The sequence below is a fragment of the Exophiala dermatitidis genome (genome assembly GCF_000230625.1).
Source record: "Exophiala dermatitidis NIH/UT8656 unplaced genomic scaffold supercont1.2, whole genome shotgun sequence".
NCBI lineage: Eukaryota > Fungi > Ascomycota > Eurotiomycetes > Chaetothyriales > Herpotrichiellaceae > Exophiala > Exophiala dermatitidis.
The window spans coordinates 2,204,565-2,231,952 of NW_008751647.1; the positions used below are offsets into that span (position 1 = coordinate 2,204,565).

General features: G+C 52.0%; 12 protein-coding genes across 12 annotated transcripts; 5 read left to right on the forward strand and 7 right to left on the reverse strand.

Moving 5' to 3' along the window:
• Positions 1–6: 6 nt before the first annotated feature.
• HMPREF1120_02288 (uncharacterized protein) lies at positions 7–741 on the forward strand (the record flags this gene model as incomplete). The annotated part of the gene is made up of 1 exon (XM_009156325.1): positions 7–741. The coding sequence occupies one exon, from the start codon at positions 7–9 to the stop codon at positions 739–741; it is 735 nt and encodes a 244-aa protein (XP_009154573.1).
• Positions 742–801: 60 nt separating this feature from the next.
• Positions 802–2,061, reverse strand: HMPREF1120_02289 (dihydroxyacetone kinase; the record flags this gene model as incomplete). The annotated part of the gene is made up of 1 exon (XM_009156326.1): positions 802–2,061. The coding sequence occupies one exon, from the start codon at positions 2,059–2,061 to the stop codon at positions 802–804; it is 1,260 nt and encodes a 419-aa protein (XP_009154574.1).
• Positions 2,062–2,739: 678 nt separating this feature from the next.
• Positions 2,740–4,474, reverse strand: HMPREF1120_02290 (alpha-1,2-mannosyltransferase; the record flags this gene model as incomplete). The annotated part of the gene is made up of 3 exons (XM_009156327.1): positions 2,740–3,280; positions 3,382–3,850; positions 3,922–4,474. 3 exons carry the CDS (start codon positions 4,472–4,474, stop codon positions 2,740–2,742), a joined length of 1,563 nt encoding a protein of 520 aa, XP_009154575.1.
• A 2,780-nt stretch (positions 4,475–7,254) lies between these two features.
• HMPREF1120_02291 (uncharacterized protein) lies at positions 7,255–8,326 on the forward strand (the record flags this gene model as incomplete). The annotated part of the gene is made up of 2 exons (XM_009156328.1): positions 7,255–7,515; positions 7,571–8,326. The coding sequence occupies 2 exons, from the start codon at positions 7,255–7,257 to the stop codon at positions 8,324–8,326; spliced, it is 1,017 nt and encodes a 338-aa protein (XP_009154576.1).
• An 852-nt stretch (positions 8,327–9,178) lies between these two features.
• On the reverse strand, positions 9,179–11,678 carry HMPREF1120_02292 (uncharacterized protein). Its single transcript, XM_009156329.1, has one exon. It carries the CDS (start codon positions 11,425–11,427, stop codon positions 9,631–9,633), a length of 1,797 nt encoding a protein of 598 aa, XP_009154577.1. The 5' UTR covers positions 11,428–11,678; the 3' UTR covers positions 9,179–9,630.
• A 112-nt stretch (positions 11,679–11,790) lies between these two features.
• On the reverse strand, positions 11,791–14,301 carry HMPREF1120_02293 (rhomboid-like protein). The gene is made up of 2 exons (XM_009156330.1): positions 12,298–14,301; positions 11,791–12,243 (listed from the first exon to the last, which is right to left on the reverse strand). Exons 1-2 carry the CDS (start codon positions 13,737–13,739, stop codon positions 11,982–11,984), a joined length of 1,704 nt encoding a protein of 567 aa, XP_009154578.1. The 5' UTR covers positions 13,740–14,301; the 3' UTR covers positions 11,791–11,981.
• Positions 14,302–14,523: 222 nt separating this feature from the next.
• Positions 14,524–15,000, forward strand: HMPREF1120_02294 (uncharacterized protein; the record flags this gene model as incomplete). The annotated part of the gene is made up of 2 exons (XM_009156331.1): positions 14,524–14,611; positions 14,693–15,000. The coding sequence occupies 2 exons, from the start codon at positions 14,524–14,526 to the stop codon at positions 14,998–15,000; spliced, it is 396 nt and encodes a 131-aa protein (XP_009154579.1).
• An 876-nt stretch (positions 15,001–15,876) lies between these two features.
• Positions 15,877–17,516, forward strand: HMPREF1120_02295 (uncharacterized protein; the record flags this gene model as incomplete). Its single annotated transcript, XM_009156332.1, has 4 exons — positions 15,877–16,190; positions 16,339–16,433; positions 16,552–17,140; positions 17,192–17,516. 4 exons carry the CDS (start codon positions 15,877–15,879, stop codon positions 17,514–17,516), a joined length of 1,323 nt encoding a protein of 440 aa, XP_009154580.1.
• HMPREF1120_02296 (triacylglycerol lipase) lies at positions 16,481–20,077 on the reverse strand. Its single transcript, XM_009156333.1, has 5 exons — positions 19,183–20,077; positions 18,934–19,102; positions 18,512–18,845; positions 17,181–18,415; positions 16,481–17,133 (listed from the first exon to the last, which is right to left on the reverse strand). Exons 1-4 carry the CDS (start codon positions 19,271–19,273, stop codon positions 18,095–18,097), a joined length of 915 nt encoding a protein of 304 aa, XP_009154581.1. The 5' UTR covers positions 19,274–20,077; the 3' UTR covers positions 16,481–17,133; positions 17,181–18,094.
• A 13-nt stretch (positions 20,078–20,090) lies between these two features.
• On the reverse strand, positions 20,091–22,387 carry HMPREF1120_02297 (histone-binding protein RBBP4). The gene has a single exon (XM_009156334.1). The coding sequence runs from the start codon at positions 21,923–21,925 to the stop codon at positions 20,390–20,392; it is 1,536 nt and encodes a 511-aa protein (XP_009154582.1). The 5' UTR covers positions 21,926–22,387; the 3' UTR covers positions 20,091–20,389.
• Positions 22,388–22,460: 73 nt separating this feature from the next.
• HMPREF1120_02298 (uncharacterized protein) lies at positions 22,461–26,513 on the reverse strand. Its single transcript, XM_009156335.1, has 2 exons — positions 24,841–26,513; positions 22,461–24,784 (listed from the first exon to the last, which is right to left on the reverse strand). The coding sequence occupies exons 1-2, from the start codon at positions 24,969–24,971 to the stop codon at positions 23,701–23,703; spliced, it is 1,215 nt and encodes a 404-aa protein (XP_009154583.1). The 5' UTR covers positions 24,972–26,513; the 3' UTR covers positions 22,461–23,700.
• Positions 22,644–23,677, forward strand: HMPREF1120_02299 (3-oxoacyl-[acyl-carrier protein] reductase; the record flags this gene model as incomplete). Its single annotated transcript, XM_009156336.1, has 2 exons — positions 22,644–22,800; positions 22,890–23,677. The coding sequence occupies 2 exons, from the start codon at positions 22,644–22,646 to the stop codon at positions 23,675–23,677; spliced, it is 945 nt and encodes a 314-aa protein (XP_009154584.1).
• Positions 26,514–27,388: the final 875 nt, after the last annotated feature.

Consider the following 27,388-nt stretch of genomic DNA (forward strand, 5'->3'; position numbering starts at 1 on the left):
GCCAAAATGACTCACCGCGCCGATGCATCCAACACCCTCGACAATCGGGGCTATTCAGGGCCGCTGATTCGAGGGCAAAACCCGGCCCTGCTCTTCGAGACACCCATGCGAGATCGGATCACGGATTCTCTGTATTGGAAAGAGCAGTGCTTCGGTCTCAACGCCGCCACCCTATGCGATCGAGCAGTCGAACTCACATACATTGGTGGTACATATGGCGTCGCAATGAAACCAACCCCGTTCATCTGCCTGGCTTTCAAGTTGTTGACGCTGGTCCCGGACAAGGAGATTGTTTTGGAATATCTGAAAAACGGAGGAGAGGAATGGAAATACCTGCGAGCACTTGCCGCCTTTTACATCAGGTTGACCTTCGATCCGGCCGACGTATACAAAACTTTAGAGCCGCTGCTGGAGGACTACCGGAAATTGAGATATCGTCGAAAGGAAACATACGAGCTGATACACATGGATGAGTTTGTGGACAATCTCTTGACGAAAGAGCGGGTGTGCGGAACAAGCTTATGGAAACTGCCGGCGAGACAATTGTTGGAGGATCTGGACCAGCTTGAGGAACGCGTCAGTCCGCTTCAGGCCGAGCTGGATGCTATGGAAGAGGAGGATGACGATGTGGTCGAAACGGCCGGTAGAAATGGAACGGCGAGTGAGAATGGTGGCAGCCCAAGCCCTACGAGCAGGAGCAGGAGTAGAAGCAGAAGTGAAAGCGGCTCTATTAATGGGTGAACATGCCCAAGAGATCGGCACAGCCCTAACATATAACAACACTGGAAAGCACCCTCATCATCACACGACAACAAATTCGTCCTCGACAAGGCTGTCGCTTTTTGCGAGGCAGCCCTCGCTGACCGGCTCAGGCTCTCCTTGCGATGTGCTATCGGCCTTGGTCGAGGGTGATAACGTCGAAGCCTGGGCCTTGATCAAGTCAACCAAGGAGATGCTATCGTCATGACGATCCCAAGTGGGATGGTGGACATTTTTGTCTGGCGTTTTCACCTCGTGAAGGTCGGGACTCTCCTGTTGCGGCGATTCACGCGCCTCCGAGGCATTGTCGGCCGAGACTGAAATCTCGCGATCTAGAATTTCGACTGGCGCGACAGAGCTATCGACATCATCAACTCCAGCTTGCCTTTGAGGAGAAGCAGATGTTGCATCGTGCCGATGCGCTGTTGCAGGCTCTTCACCCACCGACGCATCATCAAGGCTTGCAGATGGCCGATTCAAAACGTCAACGTCCTCCTCAACGTTTCCCTCGGAGACTGCGCTTGCAGGCTCTCCTTGGTCACGATACAGCAAGTCCCTTTCCCTCCAAGCCTCCCTTCTGGTGAAAGAACACCATTCAGGAGCATCACACGGCTCATCAAGCAACTGCACCATACTCGGACCGCCAATGTCCGTATTCACCACATTCAGCAATGTAATGCAGTACCCATCATCGTCAGCCTCCATTTCAACAAGCGCGCCGCCATACACGCGAACGGGCCAGACGTTCCATTGATGCTGCAACTGACTGACTGTCTCGTCGACCACACGACTGAACGTATTTCGATCTAATCGGCTTGACTGATTGATCAACACGACCGGTTCGTTGGAGTTCATTTGCACCGTGCGAGAGCGAGAACGAGAAGTCTTTCTGTCCAATAGTCCCTGCAGAAGCAAGCCAACTGCTCGCGCAGGTTCGTCTAGTAGCTCACTCTTGAGACTGTCACTGTTCTCGACGAGGCTTGGATCGTCCACGGGGCGAACCTGGGTTGATGAGGCTGTCATCATATTGTCCGTAACCAGCTTGGCTACTTTGCGTACGTTGGTTACGTCGTAGCCCACTTTTATCAATGCATCGCAAATCTTTGCGACCAGTATCATGCCAGGATTTTGACTTGAATCTGTTGCTTCTTGTTCTTTGGCTGAGTCACCAGTCTTGTTCGGGTGGTCCGAGACGGTCTCGCCTTGATGGAAATCGACAAAGTCCCCGACTTCGATGTTGGGTTGCTGGGGTAAATCCAGGAACCCTTCCCCTCCAAATCCAGGCTTATTGGAACTCCCCATTGCAGGGATAGTCGATAGATACTAGATAGTAAATACTTTGTCAATGGTGTGAGCGACGGCGCCTCCGAAATGCCCAACTGCAAAACAACGGCTACCGGTCTAGTATACTCTTCGCTCCCTTGCGAGCACTAAGAGTGAGATTGATGTACTGTGATGAGAATGAGAAATTATAAGAGACACAGTCATAGATAACAGTACGGTAGATAGTTACCCCAGATCCCTAGGTACAGTATTTCATCACATGTCAACGGAATAGATGTGACACGTCCAAGTCCGAAGCGAATCAATGGTAAGTCTGAGTGGCAGGCAGTCAATTGTCAACAACAGGGTTCTTCGTCTCTTCAAACTTGAACACCCCTGTTCAAGTGCAAGCAGAGATGACGCCATTATCCATCAGCATACCAGGAAAGGACTGCTCATTCTCCATCGTGCACAAACAACAAAAAGCAAAGATTGCTCCTCGCCGAGAGGATACAATACACAAGAGGAAATGAAATTGTCTCTCTGTTCCAACAGCTATAAATGATACCAGGCTGATGGTATGCTATTGTCAACTAGATGTCACGCCCAGTCTTGTTGATTTTTCACTTTGAATGTTCAAACATGGACGGGCACCCATCCAATATCTCGCTAACCCTAACCTGATCTGCCCCGATCATAATCGGATGTAACTCCCTACTAAGTCTCGACAGAGATAGGAATCGGACCATCAACCCCAGCAGGGCTCGACCCAGGTCCACCATACCCCTGCTGTCTAAGCCATTTGTCCCGCCATCCAGGAAAATAAGGACTTTCATCCAACGTATGATGCTGCCAATCCTTCTCGACGAGCCCCTTTGCAATCTGTTCGCGCTCAAACTCTTCCAGCGTGGGAATGACGACATGTTCCACATGCCATGTGTTCTTGTACTTCATGAGATTTTCCTTGCCCTCACGCATCACTTTGAGCACCAAACTCGGAATGTACGGCTCGTCGCGGAATTCGGACAGTGGTGTGAACAGCGCTTTGAAGTTGAACACCACCGCGCCAGACAGCGGTAGCCGACGCAGCGTCTGCCAGTCGACGCGGAGATGGACACGAGACGGGTCGAGGTCGGGACACTGGAAGTCGCGGTACTTTTCGTGCGGGTCGCCGGGTGGCATGTAGAGAGGTTTGTCGACTTCCAGACCCCAAGAGCCGCGTTGAATGGGTTTCTGGGCGGGCATTTTGGTGAAGAATCTAAATAACAAAAACCAACCAGGGCATATTAGATACCAATTTTCGTAATGCCAGCCAGCCAGGCAGGCAGTAATCATAATCACAAACAAATAGTAACTTACCGATCCATACTGAATTGCATCTTCTCCTTGTAATCCGGAATCGGGGCGTGGATCTCATGCAGCTGGAGGCCAATCTTAGTGCCCACGTTCCAACCCAGCGCCGAGCAGATCATCCCCGCCCGCAAATGGTAATACCCGGTCTCCGGGTTCCGCAGCATCAGGGCGAAATCTTCGGGTATGTTGTCCAGCATGACAAGTAAAGGATGTTTGACGCTGACATCCTGCTTCGTGCCGAGGATTCGGTTTTCAAACGTCTTGTTGTCGTCATGTAGGACAAAATATTGCGGGTACCGAGCGCACAGGAATTGCAACGACATCTCCATCAGTTCTTTGCACGCAAGTTCCGAGCCCGGAAGCCAGGCTAGGATGGATTCGCCGTGTTCGGCATACAGTCGTTTGCGTTCTGCGATTCGTTCGACGTACGTATTCTCGAGTTCGAGCCACCAGTCAGGTTCCATTTTGGTCAAAGCTGAATCGGAAAATTAACTGGTCAGTTCTGGAGCAATCAAACATTTCGTGCCTTTTCTGTCGCCAACTTACACATTGTCTGATGATAGGCCCAGCGAAACGGCCGATATGGCCGTGGCAGCGCCTTGTTGATGTCATGCTCGAGGTATGGTTTAGGGAGAGGTACTCCGCTTAGAACAGAGTAGTCCGGAAAGTCTCCTAGAGCCCGCACCTCCTGGACCTTCACTCCCGTGTAGATGTATTTGTTGGGGTCACATGTTCGGAAGTCCTCTTCAAACCCGAGGATGGACTTTGACCAATTTTTTTCGTCGAATTCGAGATCACCGAGGGCATTGCGTCTGCCATCGGGAAGTTTGTTGATGACCTCGGCCAGGTTGTCCCGGATCAGTGGTGGAAAGCTGTTGACATATTCAGAGGCCTTGAGAGGAGTGTTGGTCGGTTGTTTCTTGTCCGGCGAGAGTGAGCGTGGTGGTGTGTTGGCACTAGATGCACGACGTCCTCTGAGTCTCAACCGCTCGAATACAACTTGTTTCTGCCGCTGACTGAGGCTCAGATATGTAATTGCACTTAGGCAAATGGCGAGGCCCAAGTAGAGCCATACATTCGCGTTCGTGATTGAGACCATTGCTATCTGTCCTTCGTAGAGCAGTATATAATGATTCGATGGCTCAGACTTTTTGAGAGGAGCAATGGCGTCTTTAAATAGCAACCTGTCGTTGGGAGAGCAGCTGCTGAGTCCGAAGAGTCACCGGTTCGTTGGAAAAGCGACCGCCTTTCGGAGGAGCAGCGCTTCGTTCGATAGCAAGGCTGTCCCGAGTCAACTAAAATGAACGTTCAGATAGCCGATATAGAGCGGAAGTGAAGAGCCTCGTGCGCGGGCAGATATGGCTATCGATGCGTAGATGTGTGAAACAGAGAGACTCCAAACAAAACAACAGACAATGGGCTAGACTACACCACCGGGGTGCGAATAATAGTCAAAATAGTGAGTCCAATGTTTCGTTGTTGATGAAACTTCACAAAATCAGCGAGTAGGGTGCTAGATATAAAGCCTGGCCAGAGCTGGGCTGGCAAGCGAGGCATCGAGGGACACAAGTACTGGGTCAGGGACCGGGGAGATATGAGCTCAAAGAGGCGTAGAAAAGAAGCCAGGGCCCACGTTGTGCATGGCCAACAGCCGGTCCCCACACTTGGTTGTACCAGGAGGGAAATCATATACCATGGCCCATTGTTCTCTGGGTCCAAGTTCCAGAGGACAGGTGACATAGTGACCTGGGCCAGAGTGGCAGTCTGGCAGGGTGATCGCAGTCGTTCATGTCGGATAGTCGGCCACCGGCAGTGATTTGACGCAGACAAGCTGCCAGAGGGGCATTGGGGCGAACAAAAGCATGGCCGCCCTTCGCCTTTGGCAGCGGGGAAGGACGCAGACGATATGCCAGGCCGAGGCGAGGATGAGAGCGCTGGTGGCCGATTGCGATGGAGGCCAGAGCGAGGCGGTTGGCTGCACGGACAGCCTTGCCAAACCGGGTTTAGGGCCGGCCGATAAGGCGATAACGATAACAATCCGCCGGCGAGTCGTGATTGGCTCGAGAAGCACCGCACGACCCGGCGAAGATGGGCCCTGCTTCTGCCCCTTTCGGGCAAATCTATCCTGCCGGCATGGCATGGCTTTCGCTTGCTGTGGCCTTGGCCTTCTCGGTCTTCTTCGCTGCTACCTCTGTGCGTCCGTGTATTCTTTTGTTTTGCTTTGTAGTAGTAGTGTGTTGCATCGGGCGATCAGGTTGTGGACGCAAACACTCTGGATATGCAGGGCCACGGAAGGAAGGGAGGGATTGGTGCTATGTGCAACATATCACCAGCTGCGCCCGGCCGTTCAAAGCCAACCATCATGATTTCCCCTAATTTGCTTCTTGTACAACACAACCAGCTGCATCTCTGTTGGGTCAGGAGGCGCATTTTCATTCTCGAAGCAACTACCTTGCGTTCGGGATGGCGCTCTGTGTCACTTCGCCCTGTCGCAGTGGCTCAACGATCTTGCCCGGGGCACACGTGGTCGGGCTGAGTTACGGCTTCATGCAGATTTGCCTCGAACTTGCTCACAAGATGCTCCATTGAATTGACCGCGGATCAGAGGGGACGTAACAAACTCGACCCCACGCAACCAGACGTCCTGTGCGCCCGGATTTATCGTTTTCCGTGGGTGAATCCTCATGAGGTGGCGGGCATGGGACAGACCACAGTGTCCTACTGATATCAGCGCCCTTCCAACTCTGTGGTTCAACGCTCATGTGGCTGGAGGGCGTCCCACCTCACTTTTTCCAGCCATGACCTGATTTTGCACCCAATGATGCTGTTCTCTGGGAAGCCTTTTCCATAGTTACCGTTTCATTGCCTCTGAATATTGTTGTCGCCGAACTAGATACTTGTTCCTCTGCACGTGCTTCCCAGCACTCGTCGGCGTTGTCGGACGGGGTTGGCTCACCTAGGACAGAGCTTCAGTCATGACCAAGCCGACGGACAGGCGGCAAGAATGTCGGCCAAATGCTCCATCATATGCCACCAGTGTGACGAGTGCGAGTAGGACCCGATCCAACATTCGATGATAGTGTAACCGTCCCATGGTGACGAGACTGTTTCGACTGTGTCTAAACGTCGAGGCCGGCAGGATTGAACATCCAGGGAGCGGTGAGGAGGATCTGCCCGAGTAGGGAGTTTGGGGTAACAACAAGTCTGAGACAGGGCAATGAAGGGGACTCGGGTTGATCAAGGAACAAGCGTCAAACAATTTTGACAAACAATATTCCTCTGTCGAAGCACTCGAATCGCAGCCGATGCTAAATCAGAAAGTTCAAAGACCGCGTGATGAAGCCACCATACCTTCACCATTTGCTGCTTGGTTTAGAACAATCAAAAGATTTGTAGAATTGTCGGTCTAGTTGGTCCAGTACACGGTTGTGACGCGGTTGTGACGCGGTTGTCCCACGTTGTAGAGCCAGAGAGTTAGGTTCCAGTTATTGCAACTGTCCATCTCGTTGCAACTTACCTAGTTATTGCATGTCCGACATTCTGGCCTAACAGAAAAATAGCACAATGGATGACCAGGGACATGATAGCAGGAGCTATGTACATCGAGGCCCAGCTTCCTGATTGTTCGTCTAGAAGACTTTTCGGCTGGTGGTAGTGTTGCGGCGATGATGCACATCTTGTACGCCTGCTCCGCCATAAAATTTTCGAATGCTCTCACGAGTCCGAAATGCCTGCGCTCATGTCGGATCCAGCAAACACTGGCCTTCATCATTGATTTCTTTTCTTGTCTGGGATTTTATGAGTCAGACGGCCTCCGACTAGAAATAGCATGGCTGTTGAGGCGACTGTTTACTTCCCCATTACCTCTTCAACACCAATATGGGGTCATTCGTGCCTCGACATGTCTATCCGCATCTGTCCTCGATACCCAGGTCCTACTATCTAGGACATCATGCAGCCGGGCTGGCGAAGATGAAGTCGATGGTCTCGCAGATCGACCTTGTGATTGAATGCCGCGACTATCGAACGCCTATTGTCTCCCGCAATCCCCTGTTCGAAGCCAATCTGGGCGAACGTCCGAGACTGATTGTCTACACGAAGCAAGACCTGGGGAGTAACTATACTGGCGAAGATAAGAAAGTAAGGGAGCTTGGCCTGCCGTATCTTGGATGTTGATGCTAACATATCATGCCAGCGAGAAGCCATTGTACAGAAATGGGATGCCCCCTCGACCTCTTTGTTCGCCGACGTAAAGTCTCGATCCGCCATAAACCGAGTGCTTGACTTCGCTCGGGCCCATGCGAATGAGTCGACGTCTCTCTTCGGAACTCGCCTCATGGTCGTCGGTATGCCCAATGTTGGCAAATCTTCCCTTCTGAACGCATTACGGAACGTCAGTCTGGGGAAGAAGAAGGCTGCCAGAACAGGAGATCAACCAGGCGTTACGCGCAAGATCGGAACCAGTGTAAAGATAATTGACGGAGAGGACGGCAAGGAGGGGGTCTATGTTCTCGACACCCCTGGTGTGTTCGTGCCGTACGTCCCGGACGCCGAAAGTATGCTCAAGCTCGCACTCTGTGGGAATGTCAAGGACACCATCATTCCCCCGACCACGATCGCCGACTATCTGCTGTTCCATTTGAATTTGCGTGATCCAAGGTCATATGAAATGTTCTCGGAGCCAACCAACGATGTATTTGTTGTGCTGGAGGGTCTTGCAAGGAAGCAAGGGCGATTGAAGAAAGGTGGTGCTCCGGATTTCGAGTCTTCTGCCTTGCAATTTGTCCAACGTTGGCGAAGTGGTCAGATGGGCCGGTTTGTGCTGGATGACGTTACCGACGACGCACTGTTCCGAAGAAATGAACAGCTCAACTTGTATGGTGGGAGCATGAACCAAGCCCGCAAAGCAGCGAAGCAGCTGCGAAAAGAGGCATATCTCGGTGCAGGATGAACGGAGCTCAGATGACCAACACATCCATCTCCACTCTCAGCATTCCAGCTTTACAAGTCGGCGGCCACCATGAACATACTAGTTCCAGTGCTGGTCATGCATCTGTAGGTTTGAGGTGCCTTCTCCAGCCAAGGACGGATCTCCATGTCATCTTCCCAGGACAACGCTGCCATCCGAGTGTCTCCCATCGCACGTCGCCCGAGCCTCCCGCTCGCTATCACGACAACACACGCCACCTGCAAAAACTCAAAGTGACAAAAACTCACACAAGAGAAACCGGTGATCCCAGGGTTCGAAACCAGTTCGGAAGTTAGGGGCCAGTTTTTTATTTCGTGGTTAACCACCACACCCATCTCTCCGACTTCATACCGTGATCAAGGTCAGGTAAGAGAGGTCGAATACTGGAAGACGGATGATATTAAGATGATCCCACACAATCTAGAGTGGTCGCTTGCCGAAGCGATCAACTTCGGCCATCAGCTCCCCAGAGGCGTTACCAGCTCCTGAGATTGTTGAAGGGAATTTGGAATATCAAATCTATTACCCTTGAATTTCTGCCGGCGCAGTGAAGTACGGGTGGGGATAGCCATACCCCAGTGAAGGGGCAGTGAAGCGAGAGAGAGCATACACGTGAGTGGTCTCTTACCCTGAGGGACAAGGCTACATACGAGCATGTCCTCAAAGACTAAGCTACGGCAATGAAGAACTCAAAATTCAATATCTCTACCCTGCTTGAAGGATAGTCTACACTGGGTTGGGTCGATCCAACAGGTAGAAGAGGGCAATCATTGTTTTGCCCGGTCCGGCGATTTGACCTCGAACGACAGAAGTATAGAGAATACTTCAGCAGAATGTGTACAATATTTGCATTGCCGGACATGGTTAGAACTAATGTGGTCAATGGAAGGCTTGGAAAGGATTCGAAGAAGGGCTTTGAGTTCCAAGTCCGAGTAGATAGATACATATCTAAGTGGCATTCAGGACCGAGGTCATGCGTGATCAACTTCAGCTGCCAACGCCGTCCGACAAATATCTTTTGGGATTGGTATCTTTCATGCCAAATCAGGAACTATTGATCCTCTCCACCGTCCTGGCGGTATAATAGGATAGGGATAAGCAAGCAAGGTCCAGACTGCCCGAATAGATCGTCTAAACCACTGGGTACTAGTATTCCATTCTCTCTCAACCACCTCTAGTCGAAAAAGCATCGCGCCAAACATACCCGCAACACAGATTCCGCGAGAGGAATAACTCCGGCAAACTCAGCGTCAAAATCAACATCACAGACCACTCAAATTGGAAGCTCACAGATCTCTCTGCACTTCCCTTGCCAAATCGTCAGGCAAAGTCCAAACGCGGACATCGCCCTCATCACCCGTGGACACAATGACCTCCTCTTCGTCAAAACGCCGGTCCTTGTCGCGCCGCAGGGCCCAACAGACGTGATTGATCTCGTACTCATCATGCGCGCCCTCCATCAGGGCCACGAGAGTCCATTTCATCTGGTGTAGTTTATACGGACATGATTCGTCATGACCATGACCGCTACCACTTTCCCCGTTATTCAACATAACGACATCATCGGTGTTCTGTTGTTGTTGTTGTTGCTGCTGCTGGCCACCATTTGTAGTTGCTGCTGCTGTTTTGCCCACATGACCCGCATCGGTATCGGTATTGTCCGCAACATCCGGAATCTCCTTATACACAGCAATCGTGCCGTCTCCACCACAGCTGACAACCAAACCCGACCGTCTCGACCAGTCCACAGCATAGACGCTGCGAACATGAACTTGAGGCAAAGCGGCATCCTGGACCCAGCGCTCCATACTGCTCTGTGGCCGAATGACGCTCGGGAGACGGGTACTAGCAAACCCCGTCTGAGGACCAGCACTTTGGGATTGTTGAGAGCGTCGTTTGGCTTTTTCCGCCTCGCTCAGTTCGCGCCGCCACACCCGCACCGTCAAGTCGTCGGAACAGGACACAAGGCGGGGGGACCAATCTGCTTCGAAGTCGGCGATGACCACATCTTGTTGCTGCTGAGAAGACAAAGAGGATAAATCCAGTTGCGCATAATTGATATATCCCTCCCATTTGACATCCCACACCGTCCCCGAATGGCCGTCAATGACAGCCACGCAAATCCAGTCGCCTTCCTCTTCCACGTCACGCCATAGTCGAATCGTATCGTCGTAGGATCCACTAGCTAGGATTTCGCGGGATCCTATGACGACCTCGTCGTCTTCTTCTTCTTCGTCATTAGAATTCCCATTTCCATTTCCGTTTCTCCCAGTACCATCCCCTTGGGTAGTATTATTCGTCATGGCGACATCTCCCTCATGCGTAGTGTCTACCACCTTCCGCCTCTTTCTCCGCACAGCACCCGTACACCAGCTCACACACTTGACATCACCAGTATGTTCGCTCAGCACCGCAATCGTCTCCCACTCCTCGGGCTCGACCTCCTCCCAGATCCAGACCGATTTGTCCCGCGAACACGTCGCCAGCAGATTCGCAGAGTAATGCGGCGGCGAGAAATCAATAGACTTGATCTCCGAATCTGGTCCCGTTAACAGAGTCGAGAAATGCCATTCTTCATCTTCATCGTCATCGTCTTGTCCTCCCATATCCACCTCAACCTCGTTGTCGCCCTCTGGTTTCTTCATAACATCATCTCCACCACTTGTATTCTCCTCTTGATCTCTCCGAAACCTCGCCCATCGTCGATCATCATTCCATATCCAAATACCCACATTAGCATCGAAACTGCCCGTGCCCAACACCACCGGCTTGGAGTTTTGTTTTTTCAGTTGCTTCGAGCTGCTCCGACCACCAAAATCCTTCCATGCCACGGTCCGGACGCTGCGCTTGTGGCCCCCGCTGATTGTCGAAATGAGTGAAAAGTCACGTAAGCTCCAGATGTTGACTGTTTTGTCGGCGGACGCTGTGGCCAGTAGTGGTGTAAATGGGTCTGGATGTGGTGTCGATTGCCATGATCGAGATGGGCCTGGGGCCGGCGAATGTAGAATCCGTAGGAGTGAGAGTTCCGACGTCGCAGGAATCTGTGGAGGGCCAGTGGTTTGTGGTGGTTGTGGTTCCGTCATTTTGGCCGGCTCAGCTGAGTAGTAGTGCGTTAGGGGAAATTGAAACCGACGGCGCTACGAGTAGAACCAGGAGTAGAAACCACAGAAGATGGCTGTTACGGGACTGGCGACGTAGAAGAGAGGATGGTGAGATTGGCCCTCCAGTGTTCAGTTCATATGGCGGCAATCATCACAGAAAGCTCAATAATGCAGTGTATTGCATGGCGCAATGATTAAATTTCACCAAGTTTTCCGCCGCGGGAGAAACTGACGTCGGCGGGGCGGACGCCGATATTCCGCTCCGTCTGCCACTACTATCAACTTAACTCCGCAGAACTCGACTTTTGGTAATATCGACAACACGAGGCATCGGATTCCAGGAGCTCGGAAATCAACTAAGCTAGATTTTACAGCAATCCTCGCGTATCCTTGAGGACATGTGGTGAGCATGGTCATATTTCTACAAGCGTAAAATTACAAGCCGACACGGCTGGCGGAGGAGGGTCTGCCCAGTCCACCGGTTCAAATACAATGGTATATTGATTTTCCATTCCCTCTCTCATGTGCTCCTCTCTCTATTTTGAGCCGACGATACTCTGCCACCATGGAGCGTTCCTTTTCCTTTGCTCCCTCTCTTTTTCTCTATTGGTCCTCCACCACCAAGCAGCGACGACTCCGCTCACGAGCCCACCCAGGTGGTCAACGTAATCGATCCTTTTCACTGGGCCCAAGGCCCGAATGATATGATACCCGGTAATAGCTGCCAGAACAGCGCCTCCAGTGAATGAAAACTTTTCCGCCAGATCAGGCGGCAAAAACAAAATCGAAAATCGAGAACTGTCATGTCCAAGTTAGCAGGTCTATCACATTGAAATTGAAGGAGGATCATACTCAGCATGAAGATACAAGTATGCAGCAACGATGCCATAAGTGCATCCACTGGCCCCGAGAGATGTCGTCAGCCAGTTACATTGAACGGCATGACGAGCAAGACTCGCAAAGCTTCCGATCAGGCCAGAGCAGAGGTAGATGGCCACAAAGGTTCCACGGCCGACTTCTTCATGTAGAGGAAGACCAAAGAGGACCAGAGTAAGCATGTTGGCCAAGAGGTGGGTAAATTTCTGATGGCTGAAGAGGCTCCCTAGCATGCTGAACGCGTAAGGGTAAGCCGGTGCAATGATGAAATACTTGTTTAGAGAGTTCCATAAGGGCGGCATCCTCCAAGCTGCAAAAATAGCCACGTTCAGCGCCACCAGGGTGCCTATTGTGGCAACAGAAAGTGAGACGTCGGGAAAGAACCGGTCTGCATGTCTCGGTCGCGTCCAATATTGAGAGTAGAGGTAGCTCGCGCCACATAGCACGGATACTAGGAGGAAGGACGGGAACAGCCGCTGAAACAAAGTCTTCTGGGTGACCTCGGGGGATTCGAGCGTCAGCTTTGACTGAGCTCGATTTTGTGCTTTGAGGACCCATTTTTCGAAGCTGTTGGGAGGTCTGAATTCCTCTGCTGCCTCGAGACCCTGTTCCGGTCGTTGCGCAAGGGATTGGGTTCGCTCCGCTTGGATTTGTGCCATGCGCTTGTCAACCTGTGCCTGTATTTCCTCCTCTTCTCTGCGGGCGGCGGCTTCGTTTTCTAATCGCAGTCGATCAAGTTCGCTGACGCCAAACACATCTCCTTCCTTGTCGCTCAATTTTTGATGGTAGTATCCGCTCTGAGGTCCTTTATATAGTCCGAGGTCCTGCCCTCTCTGTATGAGCTCGGCTGGGCTGTCCAGTTCTGAAGCATGCTCTTCTCTTTCAATCCTCGCCATAATAGCGGCGTCCTCATCGATGGGATATGTCTGTCTGAGCCAATGCAGACCATCGTCGAAAGCGTGAGGGTATTTGTGCAGCTCGGACTGCACATCCTCGGGGAGCGGGAGATCCAGGGTGCCATCATGACGGCGTCCATGAAGCACTCGAAGAAGCCGATTTGCAAAGGGTACGGGCGGTGCCCTCGGTCCAAAAATGTCTATGACCTCTCGACTAGTCAGTTCGCCCTTCTGAAACCTCAACCCTTTCTCTGGTTTATCATCTCTGTCGTAAGGTTTGAGCTTGTATGCCACGAGCGACGGGCGGAAGGCGCACCGGGTCACTTGTGAAAAGCATCGCTGTTGTCCTTCGCATCGCGAACGTACAGAGGTCCAAGCTTGACTAGAAAAGGTGTGTCTAGTCAGAGGAGAGTTGAGGAGAGGGCGAGCATTGGACTCCGCATTGAGCGAGTGTCGACATGTCGAGGCGTGTTGCAAGCATTTTCTTGCCAGGCGCAGTGCTAAAGTCCCAGCATTGCTCATTGCCGCCAGCGCGTATCAAGTCGCCCTTTCCGTGACGACCGGAGCCGCAGTACGTGGAGGGAATCGCAGTTGTATTGAGTTGCTACAGCTGAGCGTCAAGGCCTCGGAGCAGCCATATCCAATGCGCACTCACACACCACATTTATTTCCGATCATATTATGTAAGCAATCATATCACGTGTTCTCCCTACTCGGGTGACTATGTGTCTGATCTGGGTTCCGGCCATGTAACTGCGGTGGCAGAATAGTTCAAAGGCACCTCCGCTCATATGTGTAAAGTAGTAGCTCATGCTGCGACTTGTGATTTGAACAGGATCACTGAAGTATGGGTAGAATATGCCTGAGCACAATTGGTGTTGAGGGTCAGTTCTCCATAGCAGTGGAGCCAATAACTTGAGTGTCTCTAGGCCCTCAGCCTTGCGCGGCCCCGCCCAATAATATCCATTTCCTCTGAGATTGCAGAGAAGGATAAAGCACGTCCACCTTCCCACCTGGTAGGACTGCAATCCTGCACGAGGCTGAAGAACGCGACACTTGTGAGCTGTTCGTATTCCGGCTGGACTGTCGTCGTGACGCTTCAAGTTGTCATAATGCACTGTAGAAAACCCCGGACCCCGAGTCCAGGGGCCGGTGATGTCAACAATGACGTACAGAACTGCTTCCAAAGAGATGCACTACAAGTTGAACTTCGATGCTCTTGGATCCCTTTTCGACTTTGCTATTGAAGCCCATCATTAACGTACTTGTCCAGAATCCCACAACGCCCATTGCTATAATATCCACAATGACTGCAGCAGTAACGAGAATTCTTCGGGTTCAACCCGCAGCACGCTTGGTACGACCATGCTGTCGCTCAACCAGATTCAATCGAGGTATGTTCAGATACAATAGCCGACTTACACCTCGGAGTGCCATGTACAAGCCTGTAAGAGCTGACCATTTTCAATTTGCAGTTCCTCCCTTCGCTCGATCTCTTACCACCACTACCAAGGGCGACACCCAGAATGCAACCAACATTGCCAAAGACAATCCTCAGTCCGGCTCCGCACAAGAACAGGGAGTTAAATCTTCTCGAGCGACAGAGGGTGGTATCCAAGACTCAGCGAGCGTAGCAAAGCCCACGAGCCAAGTCGGTACTGGAGGTGGCCAGGATGAAGAAGGATCAGCCCCTGGAACGAAAGACCCAAACAAGCCTGCTGGTCAGAAGAGGGCCGAAGTGCAAAAGGAAGGCATGAAGCCTTTGGATGCTGCTGATAAATAGGTAGTCAAAACAAAAAGAAGTGCGCATCAGACCTGATCCGACTTCATTCACCCAGACCAGAGTCCAAATTCTTGCACCGCAGATGAAGGAGTGTCCCTTGAATGTGTCTCGATAGTACTCACTCTTGCCAGGGCGTGCCGCAAGAGTTTGCAATACATCAAATGCCCTCTGCAAAGATTATGAACCGCAAAGCGCCCCGTTTGATGGTTCTAACCACTGTTGTACTGCCGGATCTGCTAAACGTTCATACCCAGGCATCTTGAACCAGCTGCTGAACGGTACCACTGGTCTGCTCTGGGCTTCTGAGCAGAACAGAGTGAACTGTGATTATTCGGCATTTTAAGTTTGGGAATGCTACAAGTTGAAAGAATAACCTCCTGGGCCGATTTTGGATCGCAATGCTGGTCGCAGCGTCTCGAGTAATTACTCAGCCCGGTCTTAGTAAGTCGACAGTCGGAGAGAAACCTAGGTAGGTACTCAAGACCGCAAACTTTGCTCTCCAACACCAACAACTCCCATCAGACAGGACAGATGATTGACTACTAACTACCACTGCAGATCTGCTCAATGCTCGGTTATACCACCGGCTCCCCCGCATGATATACATTCCCGGATGCAGCAAACGAGGAGACGGCTGAGGTCAACCCCACAAACAGGAAGTGGAGGACTACCTTAAGCGATTTCAAGGTACCGGATGTATGGTACTTATTACTCGATACCTAGGTAGGTCCCTTTGCCGTGTTCGTCCCTCAGAAGACTGTCACATATAACGAGCGTTGCCATCCTGAAGCCTAGCAACCCCATTCTTTCGCTTTCATCCCACAACGCTTCTCGATCTCTGAAACACATCGAGTCCGACAGAGAAGAACATTGAAAATGACAGAAACTCGACAAGTCGTTGTCTCTCGCGGCATATGCCATGGCCTACCGACATACCCTGAGACGCCTGAATTGACCGGCCTCACAGCAATCATCACTGGCGCCAACGGCATTTCGGGCTATCATATGCTGAAGGCTCTGGTGGCCGCTCCTCAACGTTGGAAAAAGATCTATTGCCTTTCACGACGCCCTCCGCCGGACTACTTTTTCTCTGACCTAGGAGACGGGGCCAGTCGTGTCGAACATATATCTTCTGACTTTTTAGCGGAGCCTGCAGAAGTTGCAAAGTCATTGACCAAGATCTCGAACGTGTGAGTAGCCAGGTCTGGCAACAGCTAATGAGCATGGTCTGAATTCAATTCACCTCCCCTGGCATGCCATGCCGGACAAACCCATATGTGTCCTCCGATGCGGGCGTGCAGACCTTTCGAATATCTGACCTCTCGTTGACCCTGACAGGGACTACGTCTTTTTCTTTTCATACATGCAGCCATCACAAAAAGGAAACATCCTGGGGATGTGGTCGAACGCCGAGGCGCTCGCGGAAGTCAATTGTAAGCTTATACTCTACTTCCCTTCCATAGAACTTAGTGGCCACATATTTCCCTTCCCAAACCACGCAGTGGTTCAACATTGGATATATCTCTCTCTAACCTAACCTAACCTAACCAGCCGCCCTACTACGCAACTTCCTCGCCGGTCTAGAGCTCGCCTCGCTACAGCCACGACGAGTTCTCCTCCAAACCGGAGCCAAACACTACGGTTTCCACATCGGCCCCGCCACCAGCCCATCATTCGAATCCGACCCGCGCGTCACCCTCGAAGCAAACTTCTACTACCCCCAAGAAGACCTATTACAGTCCTACTGCCAGCGCACAGGCGCAAAATGGAACGTCGTCCGTCCATCCTACATCATCGGCGCCGTCCGCGACAACCTTCTCAACCATATGGTCGGCCTGGCCGTCTACGGCGCTGTCCAGGCGTACTTGGGCCAGCCACTCGCGTTTCCAGGCGACTATGTAGCCTGGGACCGCGAATACTGCCAGAGCACGGCGCTACTTAATGCCTACCTGGAGGAATGGGCCGTGCTGACTCCCGAAGCGGCAAACGAGGCTTTCAATGCTCAGGACGGTTTGCCGTTTACCTGGGGTCGGTTTTGGCCGTACCTTGCGAAATGGTACGGGACGACCTTTACGCCGCCGGAAATGGATGAGAAGAAGTATAGGGTTTATGTGGCGAGACATGATCAGAATCCTAGAGGGTAAGTCAGATCCAACCTGAGGGGTTCTGCATTTGCTTACTCTGGTGTCAGATATGGTCCACCAGCAATTACTCGCTCCACTTTCTCCCTCCTCGAATGGTCCGAATCGCCTGCGGTCGTGAATGCGTGGAAGGAATTGACCGCAAAACACGGCCTGTTGCTCGACCCGTTCAAGGACCGCGCGCAGATTTTTGGGATGACGGATAGTGCTGTTATCGGAGGCTGGCCTTTGTCTCTGAGCGTGCGGAAGGCGAGGAAAATGGGCTTTTTGGGGACGGTCGATTCGTATGAGTCGGCGTTCCATTGCCTGAAGGATCTGGCGAGGTTGAAGGTCGCGGTGCCGTTGGCGGTGGGGGAATATGAGGATGTGATTTGATCAGTTGACATTGATAATGGGGATCTGGAAGTCAGACTCGGAAGAGAGACGACGGAAGTCCTCGGGGGTAGGTGATGTTCCCTGGAAAGTATTATGATTCTTCGACTATACTTGGGAATGAACCCGGTCATTTACCGGAGACCTTTGCAAGATATGGTGAAAAGATGAGATTATGCTCCTCTACTTCCTTTCGTACTGTCCGCGAACTCTTGGACTTAGGCTTTAGTCCGGTTTAAATTGAGTCGATTGTCCTCTTGTACAATGGGGTTGCCGTTTGCCGTTGTCTTCGAAGTCGGACGATCGTGACTATTGAGTTGGTCTACCTCAGTTCGATGGAAATCAGACGCAAAGGTTAACGTTGTACATCTCAAGCCCTATCGAGCTCCCCTTTTTCAAGTCGTGAGTGCTTCAGCCTGGATATCTTGTTCCGGTAGGAAAACGCTCCCCGATTTTCTGTTGACAAAGAGGACGGTTCGACCATTGACCAGATATACCTTGTATCAATTAGTATAGATAACAGAAACGCCGACGAGGGACGCCAGCCACTTAACCCTAAGCCATCATATTAATTCAAACCTTTAAAACTCCAGCCCATCCGGCCCACACGCCGAAACCTCATTAAAATAAAACAAATGATCATCCACACTCCCGCCCAATTGGCCCTCATTTCCCGCAAGATCAACAACCCCAGAACTAGTCTGTACATCCTCCGCCGTGACCGCGACCCCCGTGGCCGAAGTGATCCAATATTCCGGCGAAACATGCGCATACCCCAACAGATACCCAGGCAACTTGGGGACCAGGTCATTGGCATGCGTGACGCGGAAGTTTTGGCCCGTTTGCCCCGTCACAAAGGTTGCGAGCGCCACATTCCCAACCATCGGCGAGCCGTATGTATACTTCGTACACCTTAACGTCAGTCTAACCGGGTACTCGATCGAACGGCGTTTGCGAAAGCAGAACCAGCAAGACTAGTCTAGACCATCCGTACTTACCAAAGATACACCATATCCCGCAGTCCTCAGACCAGCAGCCGCCAGCGTCGCAATTGCTCCACCAAGACTATGTCCCGTAGAAACAATCGCGTAATTCGGATACGCTGCACGGGCACCATCGACAGCATTTTGAATCAGGGGTTTCACACTGGTCCACGAGTCCAAAAAGCCAGAGTGGACAGTACACCCAGGACATATTGACGACCATGAAACCAGGCCAAAGTCCGCGTCACTGAGGAAGTTCTGCACGGATCTGCTGCCCCGGAAGGAGATGATGATTTGGTTGTGCGTGTGGTCGATGGCGACGAAGCCTGTCGCGTCGGAGAGACCGACACTGAACGCGGGTTAGTATGTACCTAGTGGTAGAGATGCTCACGTTGGGGTTGGTGCGGTAATGGTGATTGGGGGTTTGGAGTGGTCACTTCTGAAACTCGGCAATGGATTCTGCGCCGGCCGATTGGACCAGTGGACAGTTTCCCGCGCTGCAAGTTATGAGAGTGGAAGAATCGGGTTCGTTGTTCTCGGGACAGTAGGCGGCTGCGGAGTATTGTTCGAACAGGGACAATGTATCGAGTAGGTCTTGTGATATAGCTGAAGGTTGATTTGAGCATTAGATTTCTTTCCGTTGTATCCAAGGATCCGAGAGCGAGATCAGGGATGTTGAAATTCACCTCTTTTTTTGATCGATAGTGGTAGAGCGTCGACCGCGAACACCAGGAAAGAAATGACCACGAAGAAAAAGAGACCGGGGATGGCAATCATATTGAAAGAGTATATGTGTATATCGAATGGGAACGGGACGTGGGTAAAGAGGAAAGGAAGATGAACGGCGTGCTGTGGGGGATAAGATAGTCAGTTAGTATACGCCTATACCTCCAGAATGGTCACTCGGAGGAGTGGTTAACATTGAAACTTTGCGGGCGGCTGCTGGTTCATTTGTATCCGTTCCTGTGCACGGCCTCATGCTCCAATGCAACTGTTGCAGATGAGGAGGTGTGTCAACAGATCCGGGGTCTACCGTCTCCGTTAGCTTTGATGGTTCATGCGCACTGGCACTTGAGTTCCAAGACACGTAGACGTGATATGGTATAAAAGGTATATCTTGTGGGGCGTGCCGAAGATCTCAATCTCCAGACTCGAAAGGTTAAAGCCTAACGGCATAGTGGGAGAGCATGTTGATGGTATGCACAGCAGCCATTTCCCAAAAAGAGCAATTGCGCCGTGGTGATGGCTTGTGACAGCGTTTGAGCCTCGGTCAACGAGACTGCTGATGCTGTGTATCTGGGGATCTGAGCATATGATCATGGCAGCCGTCCGCCGGTGTTGAACTCGAAAGAGGAAGAAGAGAGGACGCGTGATCGGATCGAGGCGCGAAGTGAAATGAGCTCCGGGGTTCCAGGGCACCAATCAGATCCGGCATGAACGTTGGATCAAGCAATGAACGCTTTGCCTGGAGAAGGCTAGCTTGCTACGGTACAACGGCCCAATGACGGTGGTTAAGAAGACGAAGGAGATTTGAAAAGGAACGTCGAAAAGTAGCACAGCAAATGTTCTGGAGAGAAAAAGGTTTACGCTATCCGTGGATCTCAAAGGCTTTTTGTAGATGACAAGGCTCCTACAGGCGTGTTCCATTTCAGGTCATGCAACTGTATGGTTTTATCAAAACGTGCATATGGAGAGACGTTAGTAGATGTAGTAAGTGCTTCGGCGAATAAGCGCCACCCTCATGCTCCGAGTGACCTGTTTGTCCACTGTCGGTAAATGGGGGCAAATATCAAACGGAAACGGATAGGACTTTCGCAGTAACTTGAACAAAGCGGCACAAGCCAATGCATCGATTCTTCACAACTGTCGTTTGTGTACATAGCTGACATTGCACTAAACGCTGATGGTCTTGAAAACGCTGAGACCGCTACCACCCGTGACCATGACTGTGCCCGGCATCTGTGGGTGCCAGTGCAACTCCTTTCCATCTTCCACGTGGTGAATGAACAACAACTGCGGCGGGACTTTCTCTGCACCCTCACCAAGTCCCAGACCGGCTTCCTTGCCGTATTCTTCGTCGTCCAATTCCACGGCCAGGTCCCACAAAGTCAAAGTGTTATCGGCACAAGCGACGGCCACGACACTGTCGTCTGTAGGATGCCACTCGATCGAAGTGATTGGTTTCTTGTGGAAGTTGAAGTCGGCGACAGGGCTCGGCTTGAGTTGCGAGTCTCCCGCCACACCCGGTGCCTGAGGTTTCCATTGACGCAAATCCCAAACTGCCCACTGGCCATCGTCCGCACCAGTGGCGAGCAGATGGAAAGTCTGGCGCGACCAAGACATGACATTGACATCGGTATTGCTGATTTTGACATCGACCGCTGGCTTGCGGCTCTTACTTCGAATGTCCCACACTTTCACCGTGCCGTCCGAGCTGGCCGAAGCAAACACAAATTTCTCGTTGGGTGACCATTGGAGCTCTTCCACGGCATCAGTGTGCCCAACAAAGGGTCGAGTGTCAGTGACCCAGCCGCCTCCCTCGGTTCTCTGCGTGCTGAAGATCTGGCCTGCATTGTCCCCGGAAAGAAGTCTGCCGTTGGGATGGAGAGAAGATGGCGCCCAGTCGAGTGCGTAGCCTTCGGTTTTGTGCATTCGCAGAGTGCTGAGCGGTTTGGATGCAGTGGGAGGAATAGTGTAGCCTGGGGTGGACAAGGAGTGCAGGTAAGGAGTGACGTCGTGGATAAGAATTTGGCCGTTTTCCATTGTTGTGGCCGTCAGTGTTTGCGCTATCTGTGTAGGGTCGGACGACCCGGTTGCTGGCTGGAACGCGCGTATCCTGTTTGTGGTGCTCGGAAGCGGAATCGATCTCGACTCCAGGATGGGATCTGAGGCCCCTTCATCGTCGTCATCGTCGCTGTCGCTTTCAGAGTCTGTCTGGTTCCCCCGGTCCATCTTCGACAGACTGCTCAAGCGCAAAATGTACAGTTCGTTCTCTTTCGCCCTTGCCGAATCCGCTTGTGTCCCGGCCACGGCGTACAGCGTCCGCGGGTACTGTTTGCGATTATCGCCTAGGTTGTCACGCACGACGTCGAAGGACAGACACGGCCACGTTGTTGACATGGTGTGAAGCATCTCGTAGGTCGAAGGGTCCGGAGTCAACGACATTCCTGGCTGAAGTATCGATCGCCCGGGGATGAATGTCTGCTCCTTGGTGTCCACATCCATGGCATCTTGTGTCTGTTCTGCTTCTCTTTCTGCGTCGGGCCGCCCATCCACTCCCGCCTCCATCAACTCGTCTTCGGACTCATACTCATCTTCGAATTCATCCTCGAACTCGAGTGTTGCCTCTCCATTGGCGCCCAAGTCCGGTCGCTGGCCGGCCTTTAACGGCTCAGGGTTCTCCTGATCATCGGCTGTTCGTTTCGACATCTTTGTTTGTAAGGGAATGAGACAGATGTGCGCAGCTTACAACAAAACGGCTCACGCTGCTGTGCTGGTCGCGACCAGATTTTGTCAGGTTTGATCCTCATGCACTTTACTCAAAATATTTTTCTTGATAAGAGTTGCTTATGTCACTATCTGCACGTGATGTTGCTATCACGTGAGCCCCCCTCAACGCGTCGCCTGAACACCTCGAAGGATAAACATTGTAACTCCGATCAAATTGTGGGTGAAAGACCGCCTGTTTAGGGTCCCGAGGTGCAAGGATCTATCGCCAAATTGTTTATACCGCAATCACTACGACTCAATGCGTGTTACAGTATAGCCGCTCTGTTGCCGGTCGTCCAAGAATACAAGTGATTTGGGCGAGTTTAGCGTGTTTGCTCGGTTTGCTCGACATTGACGTACCACTTGTTGTACCCCGGACTTCAGCCCCAAGCATTTGATTTAGCCTCGGCTACTTTCTGGGTGCGGCTCATTGAGTTCGATTTCCGAGAGGGATGCTTCAAACGGATTCAGATTATTCGGAATGTAGAGGTTGTACTTGCATTGTGAACTGTTAGACTTCTCGTTTCTACTTAATCTTGAAACTTGCCAATTGACAACAAGAAACTCAGCTCCGCGTCGACCTCTCTACCGGCGGGCTGCGAACTGAACACCACCTCTGAAGACGACAGACAATCATCGCCGCGAAACTTGTTATACAATGACGGCCGCTCCTAAACGACGCTTGGCCGCGTTGTCAAGGCAGCTTGTGGAGGGCATCCCCTCCGAGGGCACGTTCGAGGATATCCCGCGTATCAGACATGTTGCAGAGTCGTCTACTGGACCGAGGGTAAAGGGAAAAGTCGTCATTGTGACTGGTATGTTCTGTTGGGCCTGGAACAGTTGCAGGCGACAGCGGTGGATATAGTCTGTGCAGCCACATACTGACAACTGTCTCTGATTGTAGGTTGTAACTCACCCCTCGGAATCGGCCGCGCTGCAGCACATCAATATGCCCAAAATGGCGCAAAGGCGGTGTTCATCTGCGACTGGGCAGATCAATACCTGGAGACGCACAAGCGGGAAATGGAGTCGCTCTACCCTGAATGCAAAGTTCATCCTGTGAAACTGGACGTTGGCGATGAAGAGCAGGTGAAAGCAGTGGTGGATGATGCCATAGCGAAATACGGCCGATTGGACATCATGTTTGCCAACGCTGGGGTGGTGGGAGTGCCCAACACATTCGAGCACATCACGGCCGACAAGTTTATGGCTACAATGCGTGTTAACACTCTGGGCGTGTTCCTCTGTGCCAAATACGCTGCTATCGCCATGCAGAAGACGGGTCCTGAAAAGAAGTATTCCGGAGGAAGCATTATCGGAACAGCATCTGTCGCTGGACTGAGGTCCAACGCTGGCGGAACCGATTATTCGGCAAGCAAGGCTGCTGTGGTTTCCCTGGCGCAGACCATGGCTTATCAGCTGGCTGGTACGGGGGTGAGGGTCAATGCTTTGTGTCCTGGAGTGATAGAGACGGGAATGACCAAGCCAATGTATGACCAGGCTCGCAGCCGAGGTACTGAGAGGAAGATCGGTCAGCTAAATCCTTTGCAACGAGGCGCCGTGCCAGATGAGGTGGCTCGCGCCGCTCTCTTTTTGGGTAGTGATGAGGCGAGTTATGTTAACGGCCAAGCCTGGGCTGTGTGTGGCGGTCTCAGCGCTGGTCATCCTTTTGTGCCAGGCAAACTGGCGTGAGGAATTTGATAGAAATTCAGTGTTCAGCCTGCAAGATCTTTCTGAAGCACTTCTAACACTGTCTTCTCGTCGATATTGGGAAGAGACGACACTTTTTCAGTTTCGTCCAGGTTATCAGGAGGAGCGTACGTCGGAAGATTAGCAGTAACTTCGGATCCATAGACCTGGTCGTATTTCTCTTCGGTGATGAAGGGCTCGGGCAGGTTCTCAGGTGCCTCTTGCCGGATGTAGAAAGTTGGGAATTCCAGTATGGTCTTGTCGCGAAGTACGTCTTGAAGGGTCGATGTCGGGGAGACGGGTATCAAGCATTTGTGTTTCGAGACGGTATTGGGCTTGAGCAGGTAGAAATGTAGGTCCTGGCATAGCTGAGAGACCTCTGGTACCTGTGCTGCGGCATTATCAGACGTGACGGCTGACTTCACGACTCCCTGCCCATCCTCAGCAGGATTGTCGTCCTTAGATTCGGCCTGCAGTCCCTCATCTTTCGCTTCAGAGGTAGCTGACCCTTGCACAGCGTCTGTAGGAGCGTGTTCATTGTGCGCTTCCGCTGGTAAAACGGGCGCAGCGGTGCTTTGAGCATCACTCCTTTTGCGCTTTTTGCGGATTGTATTCTTGCCAAATATGTTCACGAAGGCCTCCCCGACTGTTCGCAGCTCGGTGACATTGTGAATCCTCTTTTCACCATCAAAGTAGAGCCACTCAGTTGTCCACATGAGACACTTGTGTTGACCCGCCCAATGCGACTTGTTCTGCTTGCTCCGGGAGAGTCCCTGAGGAGCCTTGATCAGCCTGATGCCCCTCTCTTCAACCTCGACATCAAATTTTCGCTTAGTGCCATGGCTACCCCGTGCGATGCCACTGGGTGCCAGGTGTATGCCTTTGTCCGAGACTAGCTCATCAGCGCGTTGAAGCGACCTTTCCACGGAAGTGATAAAGTTGAAATCTTGGTCGACCGCACTGGGTGTTGCGAGATCAGAGCGTTTTTTGTAGGCAGCAGGATCGCGGATTCCGGAGCATTGAGCCCAGGCTTTATGACGCTTGACACAGGGAAGCGAGCAGGTATGAATCCCGCATCGTGGACACGTATATTTGATAGGGTCTGTATGACTGAGACCGAATTGTTAACACATGCTATCTTCTCCCAAGTGTTCCTGAGAGCTTACCATATTGCACACAAATCAGTTAGGAGGGGGCTATTGTTACTTTCCTGCATAACGATGCAGACCTTCGACGACGATGGCGTCGTGTACCGCGTTCCGAATTCAGGCTGTCGAAAGCGGCACGCCAGCCACATGAACGCAGGTCTCAGTTCGAGTTTCCGGGCAAGTTTTTTTCCTTATCGCTTATCAGCCGCTTCTGGTGCTAGTGGTGCGGAGAAGGCTCAATTCCCCATAATAATTATTGGCGGTCCTGCCACTGGCAGTGGTCGCGGCACTCATCAGGGCTCAGCTGTACAGCGTAGAAGCCAGAGCCAGACACGTGCATCCACTCCTACGGCCGCCGCCAGTTTATCGCCTACAAAGCTTGGTTCGCCGCCCGCGCCTGCCCCTCCCTCGCCCACGCTTCCACCCGTGCCAGTGCCTGAAGCCGCAGAGGGGCGCCGCAGCTTCAATGCTTCTGGCCAGAGTGACCAGAGCTCAAAGATACCTAGGTAGGTACCTGATACTTCAGCCCGCCATCAGCACCACGTTCGTATTCAGGACCACTCCTGCAGCGTGCATCTCGCGTCAGTATCTTCCCACTCCATATTGACATCCCGTTCCCACTGCACAGCAACTCCGTTCCGAGATACTCTGCCGCAGTGAACTGGGAACTCAAATTAACCAAAATCCATGTCTCCATCCTAAGAGCGGACCAGGATTTTCTCGTGTGGATCTCGTGGCAGGTGGGTGTCGAGGGAACCAGATGTCCTGATTATTCCCAAGCCCTCTCGCAGTCTTATAAAGAGGTATGTCTCAGGTTCAATTCGGCGAAATAGATCGAAGAACATCACTGCATGGAGGGACACAGAGCGCGATGAGAGCGTGATGACCTGCCATGAAAGAGTAAAACGTAATGTAGGGATGGTACCACCAACATGGCAGTTTCGCGACATACTGGCCAGTTCGTCTGGCCGAGGACTGCTCCACAGCTCCGTACGCGCAGCGCGCAGCATTACGTGAAGACGCATCTGGGTTAAAAACCCTAAGCAAGCCAAAAGTCAGGAGAAGATGGACTGAGTTTGACTCTCAACATCATGCTGCGGAACGAATGAAAGTGGACAATGACTTCTGTGTATTCGGCCATCCCGAGCCTTGCAGCAAGACTGCATGATGTTTCCGTTGTTTCGATTCTGCCATCGAGTAGTTGCAGCAATTGGCTATGTAGGCAAAAGTCATTGACACCTGTGCGGTCTCTCTGCAGCGAGCGTCGTCATGACAAGAGGAGCTTGGGCGCCGTTGGATACCGCATCACGACCTTCGCACTGAAAGCTTGGGATAAGGAGACCTGTCAAAAGTCTAAGATGTCATGATCGAACCAAGCTCTTGGAGACTTTGCGCACGGTGCCAGTGGGAGATCTTCTGCTAAGGAAATGTCAAGTCTGGGACCGATCAGAGCACGTACAGTATTTCACGTGTGTGGCCACAGGATGCTTTCTAAGGTGGTCAGACCGTCAGGGGTTCCCGACCGAGACTGCCACGATCGTTTCGCCAAACTGTGTGAATTTACCTAGGTACCTTTGCAGAGTGTTTCTCAGTCAAGCCGTGGTAACACATGATCGAAGAGGGGTTGCCCAAAGACGCAGCAGATGCGAAATGAACCCCTGAACTACTTGCAGGGCATAAGCGAAGGGCAGCCACTGTTTCTTAACGATTGGTGAGCAGAGTCAACGCGGGAAAAGCCCGTCAGTTAGTCTCGGAGACGGTCCCAGTGCGAAGTCCGCGGCTGCCCCCGGCCTGCCAAACAAAAAATTGAGTGGACCGATCTCGACGCCGGCCAGGGGCCAAGCGAGCTGACGGGGGCCACATCAGAGATCAGCTTGAAGGTGGATGGATGCACACAGGAACGGGATATGCAGTACTACTACTAGTGCTAAAGGTGTCAGTGATGTGCCGGCCGGCCTGTGAGGCGTGATAGTGATGGTGTTCGTGATGGAGCTGAGGCCTGGCTAGAATCAACGTGGCGGGCAAAATGCCCCGTCGGGTACAGCTTTGCGTTCTCAATGCAAGTGTGTAACACAGCATTTCTACCGAGAGCTGCAACAATTTTATGCAATAAGAGCAAGGTGTACATACCTACAATCTTCTACGTGCGGGAAGTTCAAAACCCTGGGCTTGTTTCCGCAGCCGTGTCTTCTCTAGAACTCTCAACAATCGAGCAAGTAGGACAACTCGAACTGCGCTACTACTTGCACGATCCCAGCCTTCATGCAAACCCATTCACAAGCTGCCACTTGATCCACCCATTTTGTTGCTTTCACAAACCTTGTCGCCTCATCTGGCACGAAGCCTGCAGCTCTGGTGCCTGGATCCCTGCAGATGCTGGCATTTAGCTGCCTCCACCGTCGCCTCCGGTGTCCTTTAGCCTGACGCGGCCGGCTTCGACCTGCAACACAGCGCGCATCCGTTCTCTCGCTTGTGGTATCAGCAGCCTCCTGAATCTTTACTTTTTCTGGGGACATCACATTAATCTCCCCAGGTCCTCCTTCAGCTGTCTGGTGCTATTCCAACT